The 15,477-nt window shown below is 49.1% G+C and overlaps 1 protein-coding gene across 1 annotated transcript in view; it reads right to left on the bottom strand.

The window, feature by feature from the left end:
* Window positions 1–612: 612 nt before the first annotated feature.
* Window positions 613–15,477, bottom strand: part of LOC126095383 (pleckstrin homology domain-containing family A member 7-like) — a 234,483-nt gene continuing 219,618 nt past the window's right edge. The window contains exons 5-6 of the mRNA XM_049910187.1: window positions 1,182–1,456; window positions 613–616 (exon numbers count right to left, since the gene is read on the bottom strand). Of these exons, the coding sequence (XP_049766144.1) occupies window positions 613–616; window positions 1,182–1,456 (279 nt within the window). The remainder of the gene's footprint in view (window positions 617–1,181; window positions 1,457–15,477) is intronic.

The raw sequence follows: 15,477 nt of genomic DNA, 5'->3' as shown, positions 1-15,477 counted from the left end.
ATGCATTTCCGGACACATGTTCATAGAATTTTTTTCCATCTATTTCTAGTCACGAATCCGTCCTTTCAGTTTGTCCATTTTATTAATGTTCACCCAGCATATTTACGAAGCTATTTATTTCCATGTATTGCTATTTTTACTTAACTATACTGTGGAACCATCACATGAAATTCAGTGATGCATTTTCCAGTTTCTCTTTTAATACTTTGTCTTGTGAATATACCTTCAGTTCTTCCAACATATCAGTTTTATGACGTTTATATAATAAGCGGAGTACTTCTGACATTTGCTGTACTTTTCCAAATGGGTGTCCTCTTTGTATGCGTATGCGTGCTTCTGTGTGTGTGTGTGTGTGTGTGTGTGTGTGAGTGTGTGTGTGTTTGTGGCTATTGATAATCCGTGTCTGTTGTGTGTGTAGGCTTTAATGCATCTTACTCTACATACCTGGTGCTGAAATATCGGTCTCTTTGTCCTAGACGGAACATGAAGCATTGTTGGCACGGTATTTCTTGTACTTCAGCATCAGAATATGGGTAATAGTTACATTAGTTGTGCATTAGTTGTTAAGTATTAATTCCAGATTTTTACCTTGGTGTGTTTTGAAGATATTTTCTACCTTTGTTATAAAGTGCCATTATATATATATATATATATATATATATATATATATATATATATATATATATATAGGGTGGTCCATTGATAGTGACGGAAATAAAATGTTAAAACGTACCTACGTTCTGTATTTTAATTTAAAAAAACCTACCTGTTACCAACTGTTCGTCTAAAATTGTGAGCTATATGTTTGTGACTATTACAGCGCCATCTATCACAAAGCGAAAAAAGTGGTCAAACTGAAACATTCATATTTCTTTACGTATTACACGAATATGTAACAAAAACTGGGGGTTCGTATTTTTAAAAAACGCGGTTGAGATCCGTTAAGACCTATGGCTGCGCCATCTAGTGGGCCAGCCATAGCGCCATCTGGTTTCCCCCTTCAAGGTAGACAAGTTTCGTTCTTTGTAGTTTTTTCGTTTGACGCGTATTTCGTGAGATATTTGGCCCAGTCACGATCAATGGATCACCCTGTGCGTGTATGTGTGTGTGTGTGTGTGTGTGTGTGTGTGTGTGTATGTATCAGAGAGAGAGAGAGAGAGGTGGAGAGAGGGGGGGGCGGCGTGTTTACCTCGAGGTAGGCAGGGTGCGCGACGGGCCGGTACCGCGGGTCGTACACGTCCTCGTAGTCGCGGTGCGCCGCTGCGGCGGGGGCCCGCGCGGGCTGCGGCGGCGGCGGCTGCGAGCGGCTGTAGGCGTCGGGCGTGCGCCGCTGCCGCTGCTGCTGCTGCTGCTGCTGCTGCTGGTCCGTCACCACGTGGCTGGCGCGCGCGCCGATCGGCGGCGGCGGAGGCCGGTACGGCTCCTGCGGCCGCGCCACGCGCGACTCGTACGTTGCCTGCCGACAAGCGGTCACTCACAGAGGCGAGGCGTCTCTGCTCACTCTGCTCCAGGCGCGGGCCTCACTCACACACTTACTTCAGCTCAGCCCGCCCGGCTAGCCACGCAGTCTGACGCGCTGCTCCCGAGCGGGAAGGCGTGCCGATCCCCGGCACGAATCCGCCCGGCGGATTACATCTACATCTACATTTATACTCCGCAAGCCACCCAACGGTGTGTGGCAGAGGGCACTTTACGTGCCACTGTCATTACCTCCCTTACCTGTTCCAGTCGCGTATGGTTCGCGGGAAGAACGACTGCCGGAAAGCCTCCGTGCGCGCTCGAATCTCTCTAATTTTACATTCGTGATCTCCTCGGGAGGTATAAGTAGGGGGAAGCAATATATTCGATACCTCATCCAGAAACGCACCCTCTTGAAACCTTGACAGTAAGCTACACCGCGATGCAGATCGCCTCTCTACCAGTCTGCCACTTGAGTTTACTAAACGCCGGCCAGAGTGGCCGAGCGGCCCTAGGCGCTTCAGTCTGGAACCGCACGATCGCTACGGTCGCAGGTTCGAATCCTGCCTCGGCCATGGATGTGTGTGATGTCCTTAGGTTACTTAGGTTTAAGTAGTTCTAAGTTCTAGGGGACTTATGACCACAGCAGTTGAGTCCCATAGTGCTCAGAGCCATTTGAACCATTTTTGTTTACTAAACATCTCCGTAACGCTATCACGGTTACCAAACAACCCTGTGACGAAACGCGCCGTTCTTCTTTGGATCTTCTCTATCTCCTCTGTCAACCCGACCTGGTACGGATCCCACACTGATGAGCAATACTCAAGTATAGGCCGAACGAGTGTTTTGTAAGCCACCTCCTTTGTTGATGGACTACATTTTCTAAGGACTCTCCCAATGAATCTCAACCTGGTACCCGCCTTACCAACAATTAACTTTATATGATCATTCCACTTCAAATCGTTCCGCACGCATACTCCCAGATATTTTACAGAAGTAACTGCTACCAGTGTTTGTTCTGCTATCATATAATCATACAATAAACGATCCTTCTTTCTATGTATTCGGAATCCATTACATTTGTCTATGTTAAGGGTCAGCTGCCACTCCCTGCACCAAGTGCCTATCCGCTGCAGATCTTCCTGCATTTCGCTGCAATTTTCTAATGCTGCAACTTCTCTGTATACTACAGCATCATCCGCGAAAAGCCGCATGGAACTTCCGACACTATCTACTAGGTCATTTATATATATTGTGAAAAGCAATGGTCCCATAACACTCCCCTGTGGCACGCCAGAGGTTACTTTAACGTCTGTAGACGTCTCTCCATTGAGAACAACATGCCGTCTTCTATTTGCTAAAAACTCTTCAATCCAGCCACACAGCTGGTCTGATATTCCGTAGGCTCTTACTTTGTTTATCAGGCGACAGTGCGGAATTGTATCAAACGCCTTCCGGAAGTCAAGGAAAATGCCATCTACCTGGGAGCCTGTATCTAATATTTTCTGGGCCTCATGAGCAAATAAAGTGAGTTAGGTCTCACACGATCGCTGTTTCCGGAATCCATATTCATTCCTAGAGAATAGATTCTGGATTTCCAGAAATGACATGATACGCGAGCAAAAAACATGTTCTAAAATTCTACAAAAGATCGATCTCAGAGATATAGGCCTACAGTTTTGCACATCTGCTCGACGACCCTTCTTGAAAACTGGAACTACCTGTGCTCTTTTCCAATCATTTGGAACCTTCCGTTCCTCTAGAGACTTGTGGTACACGGCCATTAGAAGGGGGGCCAAGTTCTTTCGCGTACTCTGTGTAGAATCCAATTGGTATCCTGTCAGGTCCAGTGTACTTTCCTCTGTTGAGTGATTTCAGTTGTTTTTCTATTCCTTGGACACTTATTTAGATGTCAGCAATTTTTTCGTTAGTGTCGAAGTCCGGTGTGTCGGCCATCCTGTTGATGGTTTTTTAGGCGGTTTCCATCTACTTTTACGAATGCGGGCTGCTTCCCCTTATTTCGCCTCAGTTACACTATGTCGGCGATTGCTGCGCAAACAGTGTCTCCACGTACGCATACACCATCATTACTCTACGGCGCAAAACCCGTCCCGGGAAGGGGGGGGGGGGGGGGAGGGGGGGTCCACTGAGGGCTGAACCGCACAATAACTCTGGGTTCGGTGAGGGGCGGAGGTGGGGCGGGTGGACTGCTGTGGCCTTTAGTGGGGTTGTGAACCACTGAAGGCTTCTGCGGTACGAAACCTCTCCGGCGTTTCTAGTTGTCCCGTTTAAATACCGAATACAATACTTAAGCTTGCGGGCCGCACTCAAACATTGTTGGTGAATAACTCGAGGAAGAATTGTTAAATCGGCTACCTCAGTGTTTAATTCGGCAGACTTTTTATTTAATGCGCTAATAAAAACTTTTCTTGGACCAACCACCACGGGAGCTCCATAAGAACAAACTGCAGCGGGTTGACTCCACTACAGACTGAATGTTTTGATGATGTTTTTCCTATCTTCTTCATACATATACACTTCTGGAAATGGAAAAAAGAACACATTGACACCGGTGTGTCAGACCCACCATACTTGCTCCGGACACTGCGAGAGGGCTGTACAAGCAATGATCACACGCACGGCACAGCGGACACACCAGGAACCGCGGTGTTGGCCGTCGAATGGCGCTAGCTGCGCAGCATTTGTGCACCGCCGCCGTCAGTGTCAGCCAGTTTGCCGTGGCATACGGAGCTCCATCGCAGTCTTTAACACTGGTAGCATGCCGCGACAGCGTGGACGTGAACCGTATGTGCAGTTGACGGACTTTGAGCGAGGGCGTATAGTGGGCATGCGGGAGGCCGGGTGGACGTACCGCCGAATTGCTCAACACGTGGGGCGTGAGGTCTCCACAGTACATCGATGTTGTCGCCAGTGGTCGGCGGAAGGTGCACGTGCCCGTCGACCTGGGACCGGACCGCAGCGACGCACGGATGCACGCCAAGACCGTAGGATCTTACGCAGTGCCGTAGGGGACCGCACCGCCACTTCCCAGCAAATTAGGGACACTGTTGCTCCTGGGGTATCGGCGAGGACCATTCGCAACCGTCTCCATGAAGCTGGGCTGCGGTCCCGCACACCGTTAGGCCGTCTTCCGCTCACGCCCCAACATCGTGCAGCCCGCCTCCAGTGGTGTCGCTACAGGCGTGAATGGAGGGACGAATGGAGACGTGTCGTCTTCAGCGATGAGAGTCGCTTCTGCCTTGGTGCCAATGATGGTCGTATGCGTGTTTGGCGCCGTGCAGGTGAGCGCCACAATCAGGACTGCATACGACCGAGGCACACAGGACCAACACCCGGCATCATGGTGTGGGGAGCGATCTCCTACACTGGCCGTACACCACTGGTGATCGTCGAGGGGACACTGAATATTGCACGGTACATCCAAACCGTCATCGAACCCATCGTTCTACCATTCCTAGACCGGCAAGGGAACTTGCTGTTCCAACAGGACAATGCACGTCCGCATGTATCCCGTGCCACCCAACGTGCTCTAGAAGGTGTAAGTCAACTACCCTGGCCAGCAAGATCTCCGGATCTGTCCCCCATTGTGCATGTTTGGGACTGGATGAAGCGTCGTCTCACGCGGTCTGCACGTCCAGCACGAACACTGGCCCAACTGAGGCGCCAGGTGGAAATGGCATGGCAAGCCGTTCCACAGGACTACATCTAGCATCTCTACGATCGTCTCCATGGGAGAATAGCAGCCTGCATTGCTGCGAAAGGTGGATATACACTGTACTAGTGCCGACATTGTGCAGGCTCTGTTGCCTGTGTCTATGTGCCTGTGGTTCTGTCAGTGTGATCATGTGATGTATCTGACACCAGGAATGTGTCAATAAAGTTTCCCCTTTATGGGACAATGAATTCACGGTGTTCTGATTTCAATTTCCAGGAGTGTACATTGAAGCGCCAAAGAAACTGGTATAGGCACGCGTATTCAAATACAGAGGTATGTAGACAGGCAGAATACAGCGCTGCGGTCAGCAACGCCTTTATAAGACAAGTGTCTGGCGCAGTTGTTAGATCGATTACTGCCGCTACAATGCCCGGTTATCAAGAGTTAAGTGTGTTTGAACATGGTACTACAGTCGACGCGCGAGCTGTGGTACACAGCATCTCCGAGGTGGCGATGAAGTGGGGATTTTCCCGCACGACCATTTCACGAGTGTACCGTGAATATCAGACATCCGGAAAACATCAAATCTCCGACGTCGGTGCCGCCGGAAAAAGATCTGAAGACAATCGTTCAACGTGACAGAAGTGGAACCCTTCCGCAAATTGTTGCAGGTTTCAGTGCTGGGCCATCAACAAGTGTCAACGTGCGAACCATTCAACGCAAATCATTGATATGGGCTTTCGGAGCCGAAGGCCCACACGTATACTCATGATGACTGCACGACACAAAGCCTCACGCCTCGCCTGGACCCGTCAACACCGACATCGTACTGTCGATGACTGGAAACATGTTGCCTGGTCGGACGAATCTCGTTTCAAATTGTATCGAGCGGTTGGACGTGTACGGGTGTGGAGACAACCTCATGAATCCACCCAGCATGTCAGCAGGGGACTGTTCAAGCTGGTGGAGGCTTTGTAATGGTGTGGGGCGCGTACTGTCTGAGTGATATGGGACCCCTCGTACGTCTAGATACGACTCTGTCAGGTGACACGTACGTAAGCATCCTGTCTGATCAGCTGCATCCGTTCATGTCCATTGTGCATTCCGAATGACTTGGGCAACTGCAGCAGGACAATGCGACACTCCACACGTCCAGAATTGCTACAGAGTGGCTTCAGAAACACTCTTCTGAGTTAAACATTTCCTGCTGGCCGCCAAACTCCCCAGACATGAACATTATTGAGCATATCTGGGATGCCTTGCAACGTGCTGTTCAGAAGACATCTCCACCCCTTCGTGCTCTTACGAATCTCTGCACAGCCCTGCAGTATTAATGATGTCAATTCCCTCCGGCACTACTTCAGACATTAGTCGAGTCCATGCCACGTCGTGTTGCGGCACTTCCGCGTTCTTGCGGGGGCCCTACACCAGTAGGTACCAGTTTCTTTGGCTCTTCAGTTTAAATGGTAGTAATTACACCGCTATGTTACACTGCACATCTACAGCGTGAAATAAATTTGCTTAGTGAGCTGTGACTGACAAATTAGTGCTCTCGTAAAAAATAACCGCAAATGCTTTGAATAAGTCAGCATGATCACTCAAACTTGTCATCAGCTATCATACCATTTTTTTGAATAACTGTTCCTCTCTATAGACGTACTCGTTCGGACTCGTGTTTTCTTTACAGTGACGTAGTGCATCTGCAGTGTCGCACAGGGAATATTTTGTAAATTCTCCTTCAGTAAAACGTTTTAGCTATTTGGAAATTTTTCTACTTATTATAAAACTAGTTTCAACCGAACTGTCTCGCTGTATCTTCGTTTTGGCAAACATCTGTTGTTGCTTGTTCGAATTGGATTTTTTAACCCTTTTTTTTGCAACTGCCCCGTAAGCTGTCGTTGAGCAGCATTTTTCATAGAAAAGTACGATTTCATGTTACATTCCTTCACAACAAATACTGATTCACTGCACAAAAAACAAATAGGGTCGCCTTTGTACATGATAAAGAAATAATCCACCGACCATTTCTCCTAGAGTTGACGGTAATCGACACTTATTTTCCTCGTCTTAATACCAGACATTTCGCGAATGAAGTCAGTAAACACTAGCACGAAACTAACAAACAAGTAGCACAGAATTTTACGAGTGAACCGACAACTGCCGTAGCTAACTAATTCTTTCACGAGGTTATGGTCCCTGCTGCCGTTGTTCAAGTCGACACATTTTGCGAGTACCTAATTGTAACCTCTGTGTGTAGCCTACTACCAACGTTTACGATCTGCCTGTGTGTTGCACAGACGTAGGCAGTGAGCAGTAAAAACGTGTGTGTGTTGTCAGCACTGATCCAGAGCCGAAAATACTTCTTCCCGCACCCCTTCAAGGCAGTGAGCTGTTTCCACCTCTGTCCGGAAGCACGTTCGCATGTGGCCCATAATTTCGAACTCACACAGGAAAAATGTTTCTCTTTGTTGTTAAAATCCAGCGTCGGTGCAATGGCACTGCACATGCGTTGAATAGGCAAATAGCTTTCACTAGTGTGGTGTCACCGCCAGACACCACACCTGCTAGGTGGTAGCCTTTAAATCGGCCGCGGTCCGTTGGTATACGTCGGACCCGCGTGTCGCCACTATCAGTGATTACAGACCGAGCGCCGCCACACGGCAGGTCTAGAGAGCCTCCCTAGCACTCGGCCCAGTTGTACAGCCGACTTTGCTAGCGATGGTTCACTGACTACATACGCTCTCATTTGCAGAGACGACAGTTAAGCATAGCCTTCAGCTACGTCGTCATTTGCTACGACCTAACAAGGCGCCACTATCTTCAAGAATGTATTCTAAACAGATAATATTATGAATCATGTACCGTCAAGAGCGACGTTCATCATTAATGGATAAAAGTTAAGTGTCAAACTAGCTACGTGCGCTTCCTGAATTCTAATTCCTCGTCATGTTCCAGACCTCACGTCAGTATAGTTCTTCCCTCCTCATGCCAACCTGCGTGAGCTAAAACGCTTGCATTTTGGCCTCCTCTAGTAACACGGTGTTGGCTCTTCAGCCAACACAACATTGGCGACGAGTGTAAAAACGGTGTTCTTATCTATACTGCCCTGATTTAATTGTGTAATAGCTTCACCACAATCTCCAGATGTACTGTCCGACTTTTATCGCTTACAGAATCAGCAGACGCAGGCATTACTGGATGCCCTTGGACAGCTCGTCCAGGGTCAACGTGCAATGCAAAACGATGCGGCAGCCGCCGCTCCACCGCTAACGCAGCCACAACACGCTGTTGCACCGACCTTTTGATGCTGCACTAGAAAGCTGGACGGAGTGGTCACGCCAATTTGGTTTCCATCTCGCCGCCCACAGAATTCAAGGTAACGAGCGGCAGCCTTTTCTTTTGTCGTCCGTCGGTGTGCAAACCTACCGTGTGATAGTCAAATTATTTCCCCGACGCGACGTAGCATCTCTGTCCTACGAAGAAATTTTGTCTGCATTAGATGTATATTTCAAACGATCAGTCAATGTAGTTGCGAAACGGTATACTTTCTTTCGTACAAAACGTACGGCAGGTCAGACTAATCGCGAGTGGGTTGCAACCTTGCAAGGCCTTACTAGGGATTGTGCTTTTGAGTGTCAATGTGGACTCCCATATTCCGATACTATGGTACGTGATGAAACTGCACAGAACGTTTCTGATGTTCGTATAAGGGAACAGATTTTTAAACTAGTCAAGTCGTTCATTCCACTCCGCCGAGTGCCACTCTCTCTAATAGTGACTGTGTTCGTCTCACAAATAGTGTGCGTCGACATCGCCGGAACTCCCGTCAAGTCGCAAGTGATTTTGTACCAGTGTCAGTTCACGTTGCACGAGACAGTCGCTCTTGTCGTCAGCAGGCCAATAAACTTTTTGTAGACTTGGGCTTTAACGGCAAAGTGATACCATTCCAGCTCGATACCGGAGCTGCAGTTTCACTGATCAATCAAGACACTTACAAACTGCTGGGCACACCTCCGTTGCGTGCCGCAAATGTTACGTTAACTAGCTATTCAGGTGAAGAGATCCCTGTGTTAGGACAGTGCAGCCTTCTTGCAACATACAAAGAACAAACAAAACTTGTGTCATTTTACGTCCTTCGTTCTTCCTCTGCAGTGAACTTGTTTGGTTTCGATTTATTTCAGTTATTTAACCTGTCTATAGTAAATCAGGTCCTGTCGGTGAACCAGACTGTGCCTTCAGACAGTGTTTCTCGTCTATGTGAAGAATTTGCAGACATTTTTGCACCGGGCCTCGGCTGCGCTAAGAACTATAAAGCTCATTTGGAAGTGAAAGTCAACGCGCAACCGAAATTTTTCAGAGCGCGCAATGTTCCCCACGCATTGCGTGATGAGGTCGCAAAAACATTACACGATTTGGAATCACAAGGTGTAATTGAACGTGTGCAAGTTTCTCTCTGGGCATCACGCTTAGTAATTTTGCCAAAACCTTCGGAAAAATTGAAACTTTGTGTGGACTTCAAGGCAACAGTGAATCCACAACTAGTGATTGCACCTCTTCATTTACCCCGCCCGGAAGATCTTTTTGACAAACTGTGCCCGGGCAAATATTTTTCGAAGTTGGACCTAGCAGATGCGTACTTGCAAATACCGGTGGACGAAGAATCCCAGCGCGTTTTGGTGGTTAACACGCATCTTGCTTTGTATCGATTCAAACGACTGCCATTCGGGTGTTCATCCGCCCCTGCATTGTTTCAGCAATATCTACAAACTGTGCGTCGGTCCCTACTGCAGCAAACTATCTAGACGATATTGTGATCTCCGGAAAGACGGAAGAAGAACATTTAGCCAATCTCAGAACATTATTTCAGGTCTTGCGACAAAATGGTCTTCGCTTACGGAAGGACAAATGTGTGTTTTTTGCTAGTGACTTGCCATACCTGGGACATGCACTCAATGCCCAAGGCATACATCACAGTCCCACGTACCTCCGTGCCATACAAGACTTGCCTTCGCCGCAGAATTTGAAGCAGCTACAGAGAGTGCTGGGAAAAATCAATTATTATCAAAGACATGTGCCGCATGCCACTTCCATTTCAGCTCCGCTTCATTGCTTACGGCGTAAAGGTGTTCCGTTCGTCTGGACGACGGAATGCGAACGCGCCTTTCGCCGGTTGAAATCGGCGTTGCTTTCCAATACTTCGATCCCCGGAAGCCCCTTTTGTTGATGGTGGATGCATCGGATTTCGGGATCGGTGCTGTGCTTGCGCACAAAGATGGTTCGCACGATCGCCCTATTGCCTTTGCGTCCAAATTGCTCTCGTCTGCGCAAAGAAATTATTCACAGATCGAGAAAGAAGCATTGGCTCTCGTACTTGGTGTTACAAAGTTTCATGACTTCTTGTATGGTCGTCACTTTACCATAATCACAGACCACAAACATTTGACATCGCTTTTTCATCCGAACAAGCCTGTACCTCCACGTACAGCGCAGAAATTCATTCGCTGGTCTATTTTCCTCTCGCAGTACCGCTACGATATCTTGTATCGGTCCACTGCTAAGCACGGAAACGCCGATGCGTTGTCCCGTTTGCCTGTTGCTGAAGATAGGGCATTCGATTCCTCCAAACTTGCTTGCATGATCATTGATTCGGAAACCGATAACGTGGTCGAATCGTTTCCGATTGATTTTCGTCGTGTAGCTACAGCCACAACTGCCGACCCTGTCCTTGCTACCGTTCTGCGTTTTGTTGCTACGCAATGGCCCTTGTCAAAGTCATGCATCGGGGACCCGTTGGTTCGCCGATTTTTTGCTCACAAGGGGAGACTTTTTGTTAGACGTGGTGTTTTGCTGTTGCGTTCTGATAATGATCAGTCCAGGGTCGTGGTCCCACGTTCGTTACAGTCCTCTGTCTTAAAGCTTCTCCACCAAGGACATTGGGGTATAGTGAGAACGAAACAACTTGCTCGTCAGCACTGTACTTGGTTCGGAATCGATGCCGCGATTACGAATATGTGCTCTTCTTGCATGGTGTGCCGAACAACAATCAGCACCACCGCGGAAATTCTTTGCATGGCCAAACGCTACTTTCCCTTGGCAACGCTTACACATCGATTTTGCTGGTCCATTCCGGAATGCTCGATGGTTGGTTGTGATAGATTCATTCAGTAATTTTCTTTTTGTTGTCCGGAGGTCTTCCACGACATCATCTGCCACCATCCAAGCGTTATCTGCTATCTTTCGCATTGACGTTCTTCCACAAACAATTGTTTCCGACAATGGGCCACAATTCATGTCCGCGGAATTTCAGTCATTCTGCAAGGCCAATGGTATTCAACATCTGACGTCTGCGCCGTTTTCGCCACAGTCAAACGGTGCCGCTGAACGATTGGTCAGGACTTTCAAGTCACAGATGTTGCAGTTGAAAGAGTCGCATTCTCGGGAGGACTCGTTATTGCTCTTTTTGTCCTCGTATCGCTCTCAGCCCCGAGATGGTCGCTTGCCGGCTGAGTTACTCCACGGTTTTCATCATCGAACCTTGATGTCTTTGGTACATCCGCCGCCTCAGATTCCTGTGCAGCGGCGGGCACCTGCTTTCGCCCCAGGCGACGTTGTATACTACCGCCACTATCGAGGTTCACGGCGTTGGCTCGAAGGGCGCATTCTTCGCTGCCTCGGACGCGCTATGTATCTGGTTTTGGGGGCCTCTGGTGACGTGCGTCGGCATCTCAATCAGCTGCGCCTCTGTCGTCGCACGGGATCTGCCGCTCCCCGTCTGCTTTCAGCGACGATGCCGTCCGGTCAGCAGCGCCCTGGGGACCCATCTACTGGCTCGCCTCAGCCCCAGGTGTTACCGACGCTGCCTTCCATTTTGCCCCATGGCGACGCGCCGCCGCCGCCGCCGCCGCCTGTTCTCCCGCCGGCGACGCCCGCAGAGGACGCGTCGCTGCAACCGTCGGGCGCCTCCCTGGGTCACGCGCCGCCGATCGCTTCCCGTGACCAGTTGTCCTCCGACATGGAACTTCTGCCCGCTCCGGACCATATGTCGTCTTCGCCCGTCGGGTGCCCCGGCCCGATGGAGGTCGACCCTTCGGCCCCTCCTGTCTCTCTACGGGCGCATACATCGCATGTTGGCGTGCACCCTGGAGCAGGTTTTCAGGCGTTCCCTAGCTCCCCGCGGTCCGAATGGCAGGGTGCGGGTGGCACAGCGTCGCCTGTTGTTAGGCTCCCCACCTCGTCGCAAACGCCAACATGGGGAGGGGGAGGAATGTAATGTCACCGCCAGACACCACACTTGCTAGGTGGTAGCCTTTAAATCGGCCGCGGTCCGTTAGTATACGTCGGACCCGCGTGTCGCCACTATCAGTGATTGCAGACCGAGCGCCGCCACACGGCAGGTCTAGAGAGACTTCCTAGCACTCGCCCCAGGTGTGCAGCCGACTTTGCTAGCGATGGTTCACTGACTACAGACGCTCTCATTTGCAGAGACGACAGTTAAGCATAGCCTTCAGCTACGTCATTTGCTACGACCGTACAAGGCGCCATATTCAGTACTATTATTACTATCTACAAGAATGTATTCTGAACAGATAATATTATGAATCATATACCGTCAAGAGCGACGTTCACCATTAATGGATTAAAGTTAAGTATCAAACTAGCTAGGTCCGCTTCCTGAATTCTAATTCCTCGTAATGTTCCAGACCTCACGTCTAGTTCTTCCCTCCTCACGCCAGCCTGCGTGAGCTAAAACGCGTGCATTTCGGCCTCCTCTAGTAACACGGTGTTGGCTCTTCAGCCAACACAACAACTAGTCTGCCACATAAGCTGAAAACCCGAGGCCAGTCTAGCATCGGAGGAAATACCTGGAAATGCGTACCTGCGGAGTCCAACACGAGCGCCTCGCCCTGTCTCCAACAAATTTTTTCCGCGGGCCGGGACGAAACTAATCGCGGGCAGCATCCGACCCGTGGGTCGGTTGCTGACCAGCCATGGTTTACATGGGGACACTACCACGCGAAATTACGTTTCGGAACAGTGCTGCGAGCCGCGGTGTATGGGCGGCCCGCAGTGGGAAAAGTCGTCGGCGAAACTATTCTGTTTCGTAGAGTTTCCAAATATCACCTTCACTTGCTTGTGTTTTGGCGTAGGTGCCGTTTCAGTAAATGCGACAGAGTGTGGGGGAATTCAGGAAATCGTTGGTTTTGCGGGAAGTTAAAGACAATCATTGCAGGAACAATGTGTGACGGACAGCTGAACTTATGACAATTCTTCGTGATATGAATTTAGAAAGATTGGCAATGTCATAATTACTGCAAAAACACTACTGTTCTTTGTGGCGTAACAGCATACATACTGCTAGCAACTGATCTGTACGCTGAGGACATCATCAGGCAGCATCCAGTCGCCACCTCTGCCGTGGTTGCCACTCGACATCCTTCCCCCTCGTATCTTAAGACAAGCGGCTCTGCTAAGACAATGGCACCAAAGTCGCGGTAACCCTCAGCTGCGTTTACATCAGGACGGAAAACCCTGGAAAGCAGAGACAAACTGAAATCCGAAAACGCGGTAGCTTGGTGAGACACACATCATATCAAATTTCGATGCTGATCGGACCTGGCATGAAGAATCGGCTTCCTCAAATCCCATCAAACCATGCAGAGCTCCGCCTCAGTTTGCTAGTAAAGGAATTAACGTCTTAAAATAGAATTGGGGCATATCATGGAAGATGTAAATTCTGGCTTCACAAGTGGGGAAAAGCTTCAAACACTTTCTGCGACTGTGGAATGTGTCACAGAGCATCTAGCTCGTAGTGATGGAGTATCCTAGAAGGAGATTCGAAGTAATTATGCTACATGTACACACTTCCACCAATGGTGTTGCGGACTGACCCAAAGCACGGCATCTTGCATGTTAACTTACCAAAAGTTACCTATAATGTGATCTGTAAATGTAGTATGCAAGCATTTGTAACATATTCATATTTCCAATGTGCCCTCATTTTGTCATATACTGCCTGACAACGAAAGTGATGCTCACAGAAGAGGAGGAGGAAACGAATTGACATTAATGGGTTTAGAGAATATGTGATATTAGTTCAGTCATTACAGAATCGTGTCAATTTACAAACAACTTGGTAGTATCAACCGACATGTCATTATGTCGTTACATGCCATCTGACATGAATGCATGTATTGATTCGGTTGGGAAAGGTGTCAGAAAGGGGTTGTAACCCCTCCTACGCCAACCGGTTCACAGTTATCGTCACTGGTCCTTCATATCCTGGTTACTGGGAGTAGGACAGAATTGGCATTCGAGCCAGTGCCCCTTATATTCCATCCAGGACAGATGTGGGGATCTAGCTAACCACGGTGATGACTGAACATTTCACAGATGGTTCAAAGAGACACGTGCCATTGTGGGCGTGCATTATACTGTTGAAAAGTGGCACCACCATACTGTCACATGAGAGGTAACACAAGAGGATGCAGCATGTCTGTGATATACTGCTGAGCTGTCAGAGTTCCCTCAACCACCATCAGTGTTGAGCGGAGGTCGCGTTGATGGCACCCCACACCATAATGCCAGGACTAACATCGCTGCGCTTCTCTAAAACATTGGAAGATGGGACCTCTCCCCATGCCATGGTCCCGAGCGAGGTGGCGCAGTAGTTAGCACACTGGACTCGCATTCGGGAGGTCGACGGTTCAAACCCGCGTCAGGCCATCCTAATATAGGTTTTTCGTGATTTCCCTAAATTGTTTCAGGTAAATGCCGGGATGCTTCCTTTGAAAGGGCATGGCAACGTTCCTTCCCCATCCTTCCCTAATGCTATGGGACGAATGACCTCTCTGTTTTCTTGTTTGCTCCTACCCCCGAATCAACCAACCAACATAATGATGGTCATCTGGGTTAGTGCAGAATCGCAGTGACTGCTAAACACAATACGGCAGCATTCATCATCAGAATTTGATGCTCCCTTGTTACCGTACCACACCACACAGACAGCTTTGCACGGGACGGTAGTTCCCTACTGCAGTCACTGATAGTCTTCACCCAATGGCGCAGCACGTCGCAAGGAGTCCATTGTTTGTTCTCGGATGGCAGGCGCAGATGCGAAGGAGGTTCAAATTGCTTGGTGCATAGTGATCATCCCTTGTGGCGTTACACGTAGTCGACTCGAACCCTGACAGCGAATATGTCTGCCTTCCCGCTCCCATACAGTTCAACGTCGGCCCAATGTCACATACGAATGCTCTCAGATATGGAGACTGCACGACTCGGCCAGCCACACAAATGAGGACCCATGGTGAGGCAGCTTGCAGAATCTGTCAGGTGCTGCTAAT

The sequence above is a fragment of the Schistocerca cancellata genome, chromosome 8 (assembly GCF_023864275.1).
Source record: "Schistocerca cancellata isolate TAMUIC-IGC-003103 chromosome 8, iqSchCanc2.1, whole genome shotgun sequence".
NCBI classification, from domain to species: Eukaryota; Metazoa; Arthropoda; class Insecta; order Orthoptera; family Acrididae; genus Schistocerca; species Schistocerca cancellata.
This window is presented reverse-complemented; position numbering and strand designations above follow the sequence as displayed.